Below are 16,992 nucleotides of genomic sequence, written 5' to 3'. Positions count from 1 at the left end.
AGTTGTAACATGTAAAGAGTAAATAGAAAGATCGGGTTGCAAGTTTATATACATTCATTCAGCTACAAGATTCCAGCTACAAGATTCATTTAACGTGGCAATGTGGCTTAAGACAGTTAGGACAAGAAAAACAAACTGCTTACGAAGAAACTGAATTTTGAGAGAGAACAGAGAGACGGTGAGATGGGTAATATGATACGAATTAAAGGACTGTACAAAAGAAAATATCTGTTGTGTTAAAATGAAGAGATTATGGAAATACTATGGAGCACTGAAACTTCAAAACTTACACCAAGTGACTTACCAATGATTAAGGCTGAGCGATATTTCGATTTTTACATTGCGATTTTTTTTTTTTTTTTATATATCTTGTTATTTGATATTTTCTGACAGCGATCGTTTCGATATTTTATCGATATTACTTTTCGATATTCATTCTAAATATTGCACAGCTCTACAAATGGCAGGATACGTACGATCATGATAAACAGAATATTATGATGAAAAATTGAATTGGTTTCTGCATTTTTGAAAAAGGAGGATACGATAAGTTTTATTTGAACTTATCATAAAAGAAAAATCAAAAGTTTTAACCCAATACTATTCAAAGTTTCCAGAAAATTCAACAAGCTTTCAGAATTGTCAATTTGAAAGTGTTCCCATCACTAACGATGGCTTTTACTAATTAACGGGAAATTTTCCACGTAACGGCTAGTACACATTGTTTTTAACCACAAACTTCCATGCCCCAAACTTATAAACCAAGCAGCAGCTGGTCTAGTGGCTAGCACGTCTGTCTTTGGTGCACGTAGCCTTGTGTTTAATTCCCGTTGGGAGAGCATAAACAAATAATTTCCCAATCATTAACTTTCATTAGTCATCCGCCCCTTTGAGTCTAAAAAGCATAAACGTGAGACAAACTGAAATAAATTCTTTTACGTTTCAAGCAGCCCTCGCACCACAAGTGATTTTACCGCTCAACTACCGTTCTCACCTTAACATTAATACAATTTTAATGATATATATGGAATATATATCAATAAAACGGTAAACAAAAGTGTTTATGCATTTCTTGTTAGCGGGATATGATAGGTTTAAATCTTTATCTAGGGGATTCATGTGGGTTTTGACCTCCGATCTGGGAGGTATTTTTTAAGCTCTGTTGGCACTATCACATTAAATTGATCAAGGATGTTATAAAATAGAGGATCTGCCCATACGTATCTTCATCATATGAACTCAATGAAGCCAAAAAACAATCGAGCACCGTCTGAGCCGGCACGTCTGATTGGCTACTCTCGTTTCCGCCATGATTGTTCGCTCGAAACATCGCGATCTTAGTGGCGCGGAGTGGGCAGATCCTCTATTTTATTTTTTTATAACATCCTTGAAATTGATGGTCAAATAAGAAGGTCTGTTATTTTTTACTGTAACTTTAACTGAATGTAACTAAAATTACCTGGTCAAATAAGAAGGTCTGTTATTTTTTACTGTAACTTTAACTGAATGTAACTAAAATTACCTGAACATTGAAAAGGCCATGGAAGTCATCGATAATAACGTGTCTGTCTTCCATTTTCCGTCGGGAGTTCTTGATGGCGCACACAGAGCAAGGAGGTCCTGAGGTAGGTGGAGGTAATGTGGCCATTTTCCCATTATCTCTGTACTGCAAACACACTTCGTCTATCTTTCTTGTTACGGCCTGCATTAGTTTTAGTGACTGGTAAGCTAGAAACAAAAGAAATAAATTAATTTATTCTTATTAACTACGACTTTTAATTTAAGGCACTTAAATTTTAAATCACTTTAAGTGTTCTGAATTGAAGAGAAACCAAACTTTATCTGGGATATTAACTATTTTAAAAAAAAAAAGCGAAATGCCACAAGATGATATCTTAAGGAAAAAGCATTAACACACTGGTATAATAAATAAATAAGCTTGTTAAATATTCATGTTTTAAATACAATTTTATTCATATAACAAACAACGAATAACATAAAAGCACTCGTTGTAAAATTACATTGGAGAGTAGAACTGAAGCTATACAATTTATTACACTATGATTTGACCCTTTCGAGCCAATGTTACATGGTCAGTACAGGGTGTATCAAAAAGAACTTTACAACTTTGAAAACTCATATTGATTTATTTATGTATAGTTTCACTTCACGTTTTTCACCTTATACCTGAAGAGGTTCAATATGGTTTCCGTTGGTGATGTGGCACACATTCCATCTGAAGCCGATTTCTTGCCAAGCAAACCCGCTGCAGCATGTCAGATGTCATAACTTGTTCAATTGCGAGGCAGATCTAAGCTCTGAGCTCTGGTAGAGAAGCCGGTAAGGGTGGAACAAACACATGTATGGGAAGGTTCTAGAACACAGGTCCCCCATATAGGTAAGTACCTAGGTTGGTTCGTTTCTGTACCAAAGTTTAATATTTAATTCAAGTAATACTGCCGAGCGAGCGTTAGCGAGTGAAGGCGGGTTAGAGCCCTGCAGGGCACGTTGTTTTCGATCTTTATTACAGCTAAATGGGAAGGGGGAGCTGGGTTCTAGAACCTTGCCCACATTTATCCTTAATGAACTTCAAAAAGAAGAAATCAAGAGATGTAAGGTCCGGTGAACGTGGTGCCACGCAACTGTCCTACTTCGGGTTATCCATTTACCAGGATAGCGGACATTTAGGAAATCCCGGACGTCGTACAGTTCAATAAAACACTTATGCCACTGGTAAATAGTAGGCTTACTGGGAGGATTTTTATCATACTTCGTACGAACATTACGTTGCACAGTTGTCGCAGACTTGGATTCTTTAAACCAAAACACACAGCTACGAGGATCGGGACCAGTAAAAACAGTCATCTTTGTTGCAACTGCCGCTAGCGCTTGCGGTGGCCTGTTTCTGAACTAGTGTACTACGTGAGTCGAAACTTGATGTACTTTGCCACAAAAGGACACCAAAACCATGTCTCTAAGATACATGAATAAATAAATATGAGTTTTCAAAGTTGTAAATTCCTTTTTGATACACCCTGTATTTATTAATATTCACTGCTGAAAAAGATCTGTAAATTCGTGAATATTTCAATACTTATAACTATGAGAACAAAGTTCATATTAAAACCTAGTAGTCTAATAAATCACATTTCAAAAAAATGAAATCTTTGAGGTTTACGTCCCTTGGTTATGCTGGTGAGGCTAAAGGAGACGCTGATGATGAGTAATGAATGAAGTGGTAGAATGAAGAAAGTGGGAGGAAACGGGAGAACCCGAGAAAACCCACGCACACGGTGTTTGTCCACCACAAAATCACATTTGAAGCTGTTGACGTTGTAGAAGTCCTATTTCACATTATCATCTAAATTTTAAGTTCGGTCTTACATGCACACCTGTATTCTATCTTTATGAAAATACTCTAAAATAAAACCTATTACACTCCTTAGACCTTATGTAATAGGGTATATGTCATACTGTCTACTATCTGTTGAATGTAATTCCCAGATGTTTAATGTTATCTATGTTTTCTGTTTTATACTCATTTATTACGCAATACTGAGTTCTTATTGCAAACGTCTAAAAATAATTTTTACCAAAATTTTCTTGCTCTATGTAATGTAGCTATTTATCATATTCAAATCTCGCTGTAATAAGTACTTATCACACTAGCTTTTAACAGGTCTAAGCAATTTCTCTCCAACATTAAAAAAAAAAAAAAAAAAAAAAAAAAAAAAAAAAAAACGAAGCTTAAAGAGTTGGATTTTCTTCTGGGGGACTGAAAAAAGAGCGTCTTATGGTGCAAAATTACTGCGACCATAAGCCGCTGTTTTTCGGGGATATGCCAGCGAGCTTGGAAAGCTGCATTTATACCTACATCGCTCTATCTTAATGTACGTATTGTCGACAAATGGTTGTAGTCACCTGACACTCACCAGTTTACTTCCGTAATAGTTATGATTTTTTTTTTCACCTGGGAGTGTTTCACTTAACATTAACTCTTTATCATCCATTAAGTGTAAGTGACAGGGGAGTGAATCCCAACAACTTGGAAAGAAGAGAATTGACAACACATTGCAAAACACAAACAAACATGCTTCACAAAAAGAAACAAATTCAACAGTAATTTAAGTGCACACAATTGAATTTGACTTATCCTCACGAGGGCAGGGGAAGAGTTGTGTAAAATCTTCCACGTGAATTCTACAAAAAGTTGGTACACCTACTTGCTTACTATATTTGATAAGTGATTCATAAGTGAATATTACAGTAAACCCTCGTTAACACGAATTCCAAGGGACTGAAAAATCAGGAGTTCGTGTTAAAAGAATTCGTGTTAACCGGGGACCCAAATTTTATTATTCGAATACATTTTCTCCATACATACGCACTATAGTATACAGACTATACATACCACTACAGTATATGTATGTATGTCATAGAAAACACTAGAGATGGTATCGAGACGAGAATGAGTAGTCTCGGTTCCAAATTCGAGATGAAACCAAGACTATTCTGTCTTGATACCATCCACAGAATTGTATCGAAACGAGACTGAGAGTTTGTCTCGTCTCGATTTCGAAAACCACTCCTCGGTCTCAAATTAGAATTAAGATCGAGATCGAGACTAGTTTCGGTCTCGGTACTATGCTCTGAAACGTGAAAACAGTACAGTAAGTTTATTATCCTATCTTCGAAGATTTACAAAAAAAAAAAAAAAGTTTCCACGCAGAAAATCCAGGTTAAGTTATAAAATTGATAACTCCGCTAGTAACAGAAAGGTATTTATGATTGCTGTCACCAGTTTGGAGTTAGAGAGGAGAGAAGATGTTTTGTCTCGAGGTATCGTCAGCTCGTCTGCCAAGCACCTGCATGTTCAGCGCTTGACGGAGGACAGAATCAACACCTCATAAGAGAGGAAAGATACCTGTTTCTGGTTTTTCTCTTATTTACAAGGCAATTTTCGTCTGTATAAATACTGTATGATAAAAACTGATCTGGAGTGAAATATGAAATAAGAAAAGTGATCTAAAAAAAAAAAAAAAAAAAATTGAAAGTTCGTGTTAAATCAAAACTTTTACTGACTCAAGGGACTAAAAATTAGTTTGTAATTCGTGCTAACCGAAATTCGTGTTAACCGATAAAACTTCCTATAAGATAATGTACAGCGATGCCGGGACCGAAATTTTGTTCGTCCTAACCGAGTGTTCGGCTTAAGCGAGTTCGTGTTAACAAGGTTATACTGTATAACAATAATAGAAAACGTACACTTAATATATATGAAAATAGAAAGAATACTTTCTTGTCTGTATTTTCTAAATACTGTAGTAACACTCAACGAAAAAAAAAAAAAAAAACATACGCGTGTCCACATGCCTTTGATATTGCAACCACTGCTCCAAATGCTAACATTGAAGCTGAAATCGAACCAGGGACCCTACATGGCAGAGGTGAGCGCTCTACCACTGAGCCACCGTGGCTCCAGCTACGAGTTCTGTAAAACACATATCATATACTCTGTCCAGCCAAAACATTATGATACCCTTACTTCTTGAACTAAGTCACTGAGCTGACGAAAAAGTCACGGAGCTCAAAAGAACTGTTCGCCAGACGTTGAAATGGCTCTCACTCGACTAGCCCGTGTGATGGTTATGTGTAGAATAGAGAAAAGGCGATATATCAGAGTTTGATAGCGACCAGATTGTGATGGTCAGATGGCTGGGAACGAGCATCTCGGAAACAGCGTGACCTGGCATGGACAGTGTCTTCCAAAGGTGGGAAAAGTACAGTGGAACGAGCACAAAATGACCAGACGTAGGGTGGCCACACCTCATTAAAAATGTTGGGCGTCACAGACTGTGGCATAATTAACAGTATATTTTACCACTGAACAAAGCACGAGTGTGTCTCAGCACACAGTTCAAGGTACACTGCTAGATGTGGACCTCCGCAGCCGAAGTTTCATACATGTACCAACGTGACGCGCAGGGCTGTAGATTGCGACTGAAATGGGCACTTGCCATTGTCATTGGATCACTGAGCAATGGCATAACGTTGCATATTCCCATGAATTACGATACTCCCTTCAAAGCATCGATCTCTGGGTCAGAATCTGTTTTCCATGGAAACGGCTCCTCGAGACATAGGAGGAGGCCGACGATAGGCCGATGATGAATCTATTATGGTTTGGAGTGCCTTCACATTGTCACCACTGAGCCCAGTACTCCGTGTGGAGAGCACCATGATAGCTCCTAGTTATCGATACACCATTACAGATCATGTAGACCCATTCATGTTCATGTGAGCCATGTTTCCAGTTTTCAATGGCATCTTTTAGCATAACAACACTCTTTGTCACAAGGCCAACACTGTGCAGCATTGGTTCAAGGAGGACAGTGGTGTGTTTCAACTACTGTAATGGCCTTCAAATTTACTCGATTTTAACCCAATTGGACACCTTTAGGATGCGATTAAACGTCAGATTCGAGTTTATCGCCCCCCTTCGCTCTACTTACAGGAATTAAGTGACTTATGTGTGCTGATAAGGTGCGCCATGTCTACAATTACCAACCAAAGCCTCATTGCTTCTATACCAAATTGGATGCTTGCTATTCTGTGAGTCAAAGGTGTACAAATCAGATGTTAGGAAAGGAGTTCATAATGTTTTGGCTGGTCAGTATATCTGTTCCTCCGATGATTACCTTACAAGCATAAATTACATGTAGGAAGTAAACATAATTTGTATTGCATTAACGAATTTTCTTAAGTATTACCTTGAATTCGAAAATAAAAGTTCGATAAGTAATCTGTATTTTGCAGCGAAAACATTAAAAAAAAAAAAAAAAAAAAAAAAAAAAAAGAACGCTGGCAGAATTATCCTCCCCCAAATATCGAATATTGAAAATAAACAGCTTCAATTTCTTTTAAGTAAGAAGAAAGAATAACAGAACCATTTAATTTTGTAATTTGTTAAAATTGTACGTTTCCTTGAGATTAAAATAAAAAATTAAAAAAAAAACTTGCATACATACTGTATCTTCAGTTGGTGAGTTCTGCATATGAATGTCTTTATATATGCGGAAAGTACATTTCTGATGCATTTACAACATTTAATATACATTTTTATTCGCGTGGCGAACGCGAAGGGTATATTACCATTTCGTTGTCAAGATCTTTTTGTATCTGCAACTCCCAAAAGTGTGAAGTAGGTCAGCGTCGATGCACTTTGTAACATGCCACAAGTACAACTTGACAAAATTTACCAAACTTTGACCATCATTTGCTAAGTTGTAATTTTTTTTTTTTTTTTTTTTTTTTTTTTAACTGGAGGACTGACTAACAATCCTGGAAATTGATGTTTCTCATTGTCAGGACTCAGAAATTCTATCTACACTGGAAACTTCTCGAAGAACCTCAGTTGACGTCATGTGCGGAATTTGAAATGAAATCTTTCAGTTTAACGTCCCACGATAAAGGAGACAGGAGATGATTTAAGGGAAGTGAACGATGATGGAAGAATTGATGGAATGAGAAGGTAGGAGAAAATGGAAGTAGCTCGAGAAACCCCACGGATACGATGGTACCCACTACAAAATTATTTGGACGCGAATCGAACCAGGGATCCCAGAAGTAAGCACTCTATCACTGAGTCACCGTGCCTCCCGCGGAATTTGACAAGCGATGCTAACAACATGTATGTTAATTGTAAACAAACTGAAATCTCGAGTAACGTGATTAATAATGTTTTATGCTATTATCTTTACAGGCACGTAGCCAAGGAGGGGTCCGGGGGGTCCGGAACCTTCCCTTCGAAACCAGAAATGAAAAAAATTAAGGGAGGATAAAACAAGATGAAATGGGAAAATGAAGAATCAGAGTTAAACGTGAACTACAGAAAGCCTTTGGTTTTGCAATACATGGTTGCGAAGTGAGCGAGATATCCTGGAAGAATCAGGTAATTTGAAATTTCTAGAAAAGTTACCGATTTTTTCAGAATTTCTAGTCAGGGAGATTTTAAGCTTCGGAAAGCATAGTGCCGTTCTGTAACTGCGTGGACATTTTTTTATCATAATTTTTCGTCATCGCATCTTTGCAGTATCAAACATGTTATTTCAAAAACAATTTTCTACTGCTCCTTTAACCAGTCATTTGGAGCAGACAGTAGTTGACGGAATAATAAAAACAAAAATGTATGTGGAAAGAAAGTTCTGTTAACATTTGATTCAACAGAGAAAGGAATGCAGATATTGTAAAATATTTTACAAGACATTATTGAGTATGTATTTTTTATAATAGTGAATATGTACTTTTTATAATAGTTGAGGTCATAATGAAGGGAAAATTGTTATATTTGAATAAACAGAGGAAGGACGTAAATATTGTATAATCTTTTTCAATATATTTTTTATTATTTTACTCGAGATTTCTTCATAGATTGTTATTGAAATACTTATCAACATATCCTCATTTTATTGTCCTAACAAACCAATATGTACTGATATTGATAGTAAAGTAGTTTAGATAATTCGAGCTCCTGGTCCTCAGAATTTCATGTCACCCCCCCCCCCCCCGTTACGAAATCCTGGCTAAACGAACCAATATATATATATTCCAGTAAAATAGTTTAGATGATCGAGCCCCTGGTATGATGGCCACAGTATTTCATGTCACGGACCCCCCTTTACGAAATCCTGGCTACGTGCCTGTATCTTTATATGTACGAAAAAGAAAAAAAAAACTCTTTGCCCGTATACATTTCACATTCCTAGATCTAAACAAATAGTATTGATGTTGAAACAGATTTTGCAATAAAAGTTATGAGTATTGCAAATATTGACCTTTGTAATATGCAATACCGGTATCTGATGGGAAATGGCACGAACACAGTCATATTGACATGTGTTGCGTGCTGTTATGAACTAATGCAAATCATATGAAAACATGTCAAAGTGCCGTTAGTTGAATTAAGGAAACAGAAACGAATCTACAAAACGCAAGGATTTTATCCATTATTCTAAGTTTATATAAAACTATATGAACTCACTCTGACAGAAAATAAAAGGGTACTTCCGGTTGACGTGGAAAATTGAAATTTAACATGACTGTAGCTTTTCGGAACTAACCCACAGGAAAATTATCAAAACTGAATATTTATAGTCTTTAGGGGATCTAAACGAGGATGAAGACATTTCCGATATTATTTAAATGGGTCTTTTTTTGCACCTATAATCACTTGCTTTAGGTACTTGGAACTGTAGTAAAAACTTGAAATTCAGTACGCTTGTGCGTTTTCGTTAGCGTTACCTAACAAAATCACCAAAAAAATAAAAATAAAATAAAATTAACGTTTCCAACTTTAGTGGGGTTTTATGGGCAATTGAAAAATCTTCCACATGTTATTTATATGGCACACTTTCCACACCCCAAAATTACTGGGCACTTCCTGTAGGATTACAACCATTAAATTTGGTATGATTGTAGCCTTCCGGGATTAATCCACAGTGAAATTGCCAAAAGTGAACATTTTTAATTTTCAGGGGATTTAAAGGGGGAATGAAGAAATTCTCAATTTTATTTAAATGAGCCGTTTTTTGATCTATAATCTCATGTTTTAGGTATTTGGAATTAGAATAAAAACTAGAAATTCGGTATGCTTGTACGTTTTCTATAGGATTTTAACAAAATTACTAAAAATACAGTGTTCCAATTTTAGAGTGGTTTTATGAGGAACTGAAAAATCTTTCCCATCTTATATGGGACATCTTCTACACCCTAAAATGTTTAGGCACTTCTGGAAGAATTAGAATAATGAAATTTGGTATGATTGTACCTTCCGCGACTAACCGAGAGGAAAATAGCCAAAAGTGAATATTTTAAGTTTTTAGTGGGTCTAAAGGGGGTGAAAAATTCTCTATTTTATTTAAACGGGTCTTTTTCCTTTACCTATAATCTCATGTTTTAGGAATTTAGAATTAGAAAAAAAAAATAAATTAGCTAGAATTTTTGTTTAAGAGGTGCAAGTTCGTAGGTCAAGGAAACGCAAGAGTTTGGGGGCGAAGCCTCCAGCTGGCTCAAAGCTAGTTTTATTTTATAGTTATATTTTTTATTTAAAAAAGGTACTATAGATAGCTCTTGGGAACACTTCCTTCTTTTTTCTTGTATTGCACATGTATTTACGATGAATGGATGGATTATAGTCCCTTTCAGGACAGAGGCTATATGAGACATGCATGTAGAGCTTAACGTGGTATCTGAATATGAGCTCCTGTTGGGAATCGAACAAGAGTCTCCCATGCGAAAGACGCGTACGCTAACCATACAGCCATAAGGGAGCTCACATATATTTACGAGGTAAGTTTGACAAGTTTGTGACTTCGAAATGGAGGAATTAAACGAAATGAAATCTTTGAGTTTTACGTCCCACGGTTATGCCCGTTAGGCTAAAGGAGACGGTGATTATGATGAGTGAAATGGTGGAATGAAGAAAGTGGGAGGAAACGGGAGAACCCCGAGAAAACCCACGCACACGGTGTTTGTCCATCACAAAGTTCACTTGGCGGAGGCTGGGATCGAACCCGGGACCCCAAGCACCAGAGGTGAACGATGGAGGAATTAAGTTCGTACTGTAAGATCAATTTTCGCCATAGTCTCCTTTTAATTTGATAAATTTTGTCCAATTTTGTCATTATTGATAGAGCAACTTGACCTTTTCTCTTCTTAAATTTTAAAGGCGCGGATTATTTACGTGTACAGCCTATTATCGAGCTAATACGGAATTTACAAATACTGTAAGAGATATAATAGTACACTGCAGGAAATTATCATTATTGCCAATACTAAAGAAAGAAAATCACTTCGTATTCTTGTTATCTGTCCTTACGTGTACATATTTCTTCAGGTATTTATAGTTAAATACATTTTTCGTCCCGGAAAAATATTATTCCATAATAAACTCTGCTCAAGACACTAAGAAGGATCAGGCGATTCCATATCCCTCTACCTAGGTATTATAAACAACAATCCATTCTCTGCTATTGTGCAGGTTGCATTGAAGGTGGAATGATACAATTTTTAAAGGAATATGGATACCCACCTTTAAAGTTACCTTACCCGTGAAAATGTTAACGAATTGACTCTATTAACAAACTTGGTCGAGATAATTGCAGTAAGAAAAATGTACATATCCTTTTATCATAGGCAACCAACAATGCTTTGCTACTGATCAGGTTGCATAGAAGTTAGGGAATGTAAATTTTAAACAGGATAAGAATAACCACATAAAAGTCACCGTTAGCTGTGAAGATGTTAACGTACTGACTCCATTAACGAACACGGTCGAGATAATTGCAGTAAGAAAAGCTACATATCCTTTTATCACGGACAACCAGGAATGCTTTGCTGCTGTTCAGGTTGCATAAAAGCTAGGGAATGTTATAGATTTTAAACGGCATATGGATAGTCACTATTACCCGTAAAGACGTTAACGGAATTACTCCATTAACGAACTCGGTCGAGACAACTGCAGTACGAAAATATACATATCCTTTTATTATAGGCAACCAGCAATTCTTTGCTGCTGTTAAGGTTGGATAGAAGCTAGGGAATGTTATAGATTTAAAACAGGGTGTGGATAGCCACCGTTAAGGTCACCGTTACCCAGAAGATGCTAACGAATTGACTCCATTAAGGAACCTGGTAGAGATAATCGTTCTAATTGCAAGATACAGAATTTACAAATTTACTTTAGTTCGAGAGTAATTGTGTGGGGGTAATGGACGGATGGATATGTTAACGTCCCGCTACGTCAACCTAATAAAATGCTGCATTGGCAATGGAATTGAAAATATATTGTAATTAACGGATTTCCACTAATAAGCATTTTAAATTGAAGTAGTACTAGCAAGCTCAATTAAATGGCGCGAAAAAGAATTCAATGGGAATCTAAATAATGAACTGTCAGATGTCAACTACTGTAAAAATTGTCAGTCGTACTTTCCTATATGTTGAAGTGAAAACAAAGAGACATAACTACTCATTAATTGAGTAAAGATGCGTGAGAAAGGCATGACGCGTGCTGACACTTAACAAAGAAGACTTGTCAAAATTGAGAATCAGGTGAAGAGGTGGAGCTCTATGTATAATAGAGATGATGCATCATGGGAAAACTTCTGTGAGATCTCCTTCCTCATATTCACACCATTAAACAGAAAGCCGGAGGCAGTTATTTGCCTCTTGGGTCCACCTCTATGTAATGACTTCAGCTATTACATAAGGAGCCCCTCATCACACTCTCTTATTAGCCATTGCAAGCAAAATAACCGCACGTAGAAATCAAGTTTTTGGATTTCATTTGAGTTTAGTGTCCCGGTCAGCAGCAAGGCTACACGAAACGTAGACCTACAGCTTAATGTGAGATCCCAACCACATAAGCTCCAGCCGGAAATTCAACCCGGGTCTCCCGCGCAACGTGGGAATCGAACCATGCTTCTTCCACCATGTGGTTATGTTGTTATGGTTTGAATTTATGAAATACAATTTGTATGGTTGTGAGAGGTTTTACTTAACACCATAACGATAAACGTTAATTTACTATACTTTTGATAGTAATTTTTTTAGTGAATACTAAAAGCTTCAATTTGTGTGATGATTTTAATGAGTTATTTTTTCCATACAAATACATATATATACATACATCCACTAAAAAAATAAATAGAGAATGAAAACTGTGAATTGTCTTCAGAAAACTCATTCGGAGAATAATAACATTTGTTTACTAAAAATTTAAAAGTTGCTATCATTCTACACCGCTATTTCTATAATAGTTGACACCAGCTCACTGGACAGTGTTACCATGGTCAAATACACAACGCAAATGGGCCGACGATAAGGTCTGTAACAGTTAAATTACCCCTCCCTTAGTCACATGTACTATTTTATAGTAGGAAAGGTACTATTCCAATCCTTTGGTAACAGCACACCTGTATTCGATTTCCGGTGGAAACTCACATAGAGTGGTAAATAGAAAAAAACTATATGATTTTTAAATTACATGTTTTATTAGAAAAAATACAATGTCGCTTTTTCATTTCTAAAATAAGATTTTTTTTTAGACAAATGTGAAAAAGGTGTATAAAAACAATGTAAAACCAAACAGAAAACAAAATGATTTAGACCGGTTATTTCATTTTTCAAAACTAGGTTTTTTTATTTCCAGATTTCGGAGGAAATCCGATATCCGAATTTTGGATAAAATCTGGATTTCGAGTGAAATCTGGATTATGGATTGTAGCAGTTTTCATTACTTTTCTTTTTAACACGTCTATGTGTGAAGGAACATTACATTAGATATGTTAGAAAGATGCGATCCCAAAAAGTATTAATTGTTTTTACTATACAAAATAAAAAATATGATATATATAAATTAATATGCGTTTGAGGTTAGTGTCGCATGGTGTATATATACTAACTCGTTGAATATAGTTAGAACAAACCAGTGGTCGCCAAAATTATGAAGTTCCTGAGTCACCATACCGTTCTTAAATCTTACTGTGAGCTACCAAACAAAAGAACTACCACATTAAAAAAATTACATTTGTTTATTGCCTTTAAACGTAGGCAATCAAGGTTAGCCAACCGGAGCTCTACCGAAAATATCCCCGCGAGCTGCCCGCGATCAACGGTTCGGCAATCACTGGAATAATCAGCAGTGTAGCCAAAGAAACATCAAGAAACATAGCGAGTCTTGTAATTGCTATATATATTATGCTATTAAATTAAGGTATGCGTAGCAATTTGCGAAACGCGTTCAAATTCTTATCATAAGTTACGATTTAACCCTTAGCACACCAAGCGGGGTCCTTTAGGGACCCCAGAGGGTGATATTTGGTGATACTGCTGCAACTGTAAGAACCCATTTATTCTCGATTTTTATGTGCCCTGCATCTTTTTGGGATATCTGCTACATAATTAGATCAATGATACGTTCGTTAAAAAATGCAAAAAATGTTGAGAAATTAAAATAATACTTGGGTTCCAAGAAGACTTAAGCTTGGTAAACAACGTTGACGATTTAGGCTTGGTGCGTTAAGGGTTAACTGCCTAAGACAGTATCAAGTGGAGTTTTCTGATAAATACTAAACCCGTAATACCGAGAAAAAAAGAAAAAAAATAGGCAGCCCACGCAATAAACTTTTATTTCTATGACAGATATAGCTCATTTTTCTGTCATGTGTTAATTTCGTAACACATATTACAGCCTAATCAAATGTTCCCCCAATGTAGTTCTTTTTTTTTTTTTTTTTTTTTTAATTTTGTTTTAGAAGTTGTAAACCCAATATTTCTTTTCTTTCACCGTTTGAATGAAAAATATAGAACGTCCCAAAGCTAATATATCAGATACCTATGTAGATCTGCCACTTACGGACTTCTAAGGCAGAAAATAGTCTCTTCTGTTGGTTCCGTGTTTTCGCTAATTAGCTATATAATTTATCAAGTTTCTTTATTTCTGGCTTTCTGGACAGGAGTTCGCTACCTCTTAATTTAGGTAATTCTCCCATTGATTCATGATGTGTTAATTCCGAAAATTAAAGTACTCCCATTGGGAATACATGAAGGGACCAAAAACCAGAATCACGGGCCCTTAGAATTCGGCGAAGCAGTAGCTTAGCAATATTAAAACAATTCTTGAACACTTATTGGTAAACTTTGATGCATATGCTAGCAGGAAAAGGCTTTAGAAGATAAAGAGAACTAATCTACAGTACTACTTTTAAAAGTTTGTCTTTTATTTGGATGTTACCACACTTTTGGACAACTCTGTACTGTAAATGATATAGTTGGTACACAGTACTTTTCTAGTTGTCCAAACAACTTTCAAATAGCGTTTACGCTACGCTACGCGTTAATCTGAAAAGAAGCAATGGAACTATTGCTTTTTTAAAAAAGAGAGAAATATCACGTTTTTTTATGGAAAAACTTCACAGATTTATTTTAGCAATATTAAGCTCACATGGTACCCACGTAAAGCTGCATGTCCACGTCGTATGTAGTCTCGGTGCCGTAAGATACATTAAACTTTAAGTGAACAGAATTTCCCTAGTGGGACTGAGGAAAAACCCCGGAAAAAAGTAACGATTGACAGCCACGGTTTAAAACAACAATCACACATATTATCATATATTATTAAAGTACTATAAGCCCAGACCTTCACCCGGATTCCAAGCACAACATCCACCCACAAGAGATGGCATCATCACGTTTGCTGACACAAAACGGAGAAGTTGCAAAGAAAAATATTTTATTTTACTACCTGAGTACACAGTAGCCAATGTTTCATGGGAACCACAAAACAAACCCCGGGGCTCCGAAGGAAAAGAAAGAAAAAAAAACTGTCGCAAACATTGAAATGTTGCCTTATACTGCATGAGTTATACCAAGATGATGTCATCAGGGAAAAACAAAACTCATATTTGCGCAACTGCGTCCCTTCCGCTAAAAGTATTCTACAGCTATCAGCAATTCATCACAGAAAAGTGTACTGTACTTAGCGATAATTCCACTGATTTCTGAGAGAGAAATACACCGAATCTAGCTTTCTCAGTATCACGATATACTTGACAATAATATTACACTATAATTACTACAACATGAAATCGAAAAATGAAATCGTGTGACGCAATGTTTAATGTTGAAAAATGAAATGAAATCTTTGAGTTTTACGTCCAACGGTTATGCCGGTTAGGCTAAAGGAGACGGTGATGATGAGAGATGAGTAAAATGGTGGAATGAAGAAAGTGGGAGGAAACGGGAGAACCCCGAGAAAACCCACGAGCACGGTGTTTGTCCACCACAAAGTCCACACGGCGTGAGCTGGGATCGAACCAGGGACCCCAAGCACCAGAAGTGAACGCTCGACCACTGAGCCACCGTGCCCCACGATTTAACCATTGAGTTCAATGCTGGACACAAATAATGAAAATATGATACAACTAAACATTTTAGGCTCTCCTTGTTAGTCTGGTGGGTACTACGCGTGTCTTTGGTTAACGGAGTAGTGGGCTCCATTCACGATGTGAAGACAGATATATGAATAAGAGTCACAGACATTACGCAAAAGTGATTAAAAACGACTGGAAGCTTTCGAAATGTGGGTATGAAGAATAATGGAGAGAATTAGCTAGGTCGAACGGAAAACGAGTGAGGGTGTTAGAAATAGTCGAGGAGAAAAGAACAATTTTAGATATTATTAAGAAGAGGAAGAGAAACTTATTAGGACATTGGCTAAGAAGGAACTGTATCATGAGGGACTTCTAGAAGGTATGGTGGCAGGAAAGAGAGGGAGGGGACGAAGGAAACTGAAATTAATGGACGATATCAAAACAGAAACAATCGTACGTGAAAACGAAGAGCTTAGCGGAAGACCGTGGAGCATGGAAGCTTCTCAGTTGCGGAAAGTGACCTGCCAATATTGGTAGAATACTTATTATTATTATTATTATTATTATTATTATTATTATTATTATTATTATTATTATTATTATTATTATTATTATACAATTTATTTTCCATTCAACTTTTTTCATTCTTCTCCACGTCCATATTTCTAAAGTCTCCATTTTTATTTCGTCGCTTTAACAGGGTCTTAGAGTACAATATTTCACACAAAACATTTTATCAGTCCTTTTGGGGCCGCGGTACCTCAGTAGTAGAGCGCGTACCTCTCATGCATGGGGTACTTGGTTCGATTCCAGCTAGCCACAAGTAAACTTTGCGGTGCATAAACACCACATGTGTGGGTTTTCCCGGATTATCCCATTTCCTCCCACTTTTTTCATTCTACAGTTATCACCAATTTCATCAGTCCCCCCCTTACGCTCGATGCATAATCGTGAGGCGTTAAACTTAATTTTTTCTTAAGTATTTATTTTAAAAAAACCTACGATTTTTCTTTTAAAAAAACATTTTTAATATAAAACATTTGGGTATGATGTAAACTGG

At 36.4% G+C, this 16,992-nt stretch overlaps 1 protein-coding gene across 1 annotated transcript in view; it reads right to left on the bottom strand.

Annotated features, from left to right (window-relative positions):
• The window catches only part of LOC145694394 (uncharacterized), a 622,323-nt gene that overhangs the window by 478,780 nt on the left and 126,551 nt on the right, over positions 1 to 16,992 (bottom strand). The window contains exon 3 of the mRNA XM_081770569.1: positions 1,523 to 1,728. Within this exon, the coding sequence (XP_081626695.1) occupies positions 1,523 to 1,728 (206 nt within the window). The remainder of the gene's footprint in view (positions 1 to 1,522; positions 1,729 to 16,992) is intronic.

This window comes from Thermobia domestica, chromosome 9, assembly GCF_964235325.1.
Source record: "Thermobia domestica chromosome 9, izTheDome1.hap1.1, whole genome shotgun sequence".
Classification (NCBI taxonomy): domain Eukaryota; kingdom Metazoa; phylum Arthropoda; class Insecta; order Zygentoma; family Lepismatidae; genus Thermobia; species Thermobia domestica.
This window is presented reverse-complemented; position numbering and strand designations above follow the sequence as displayed.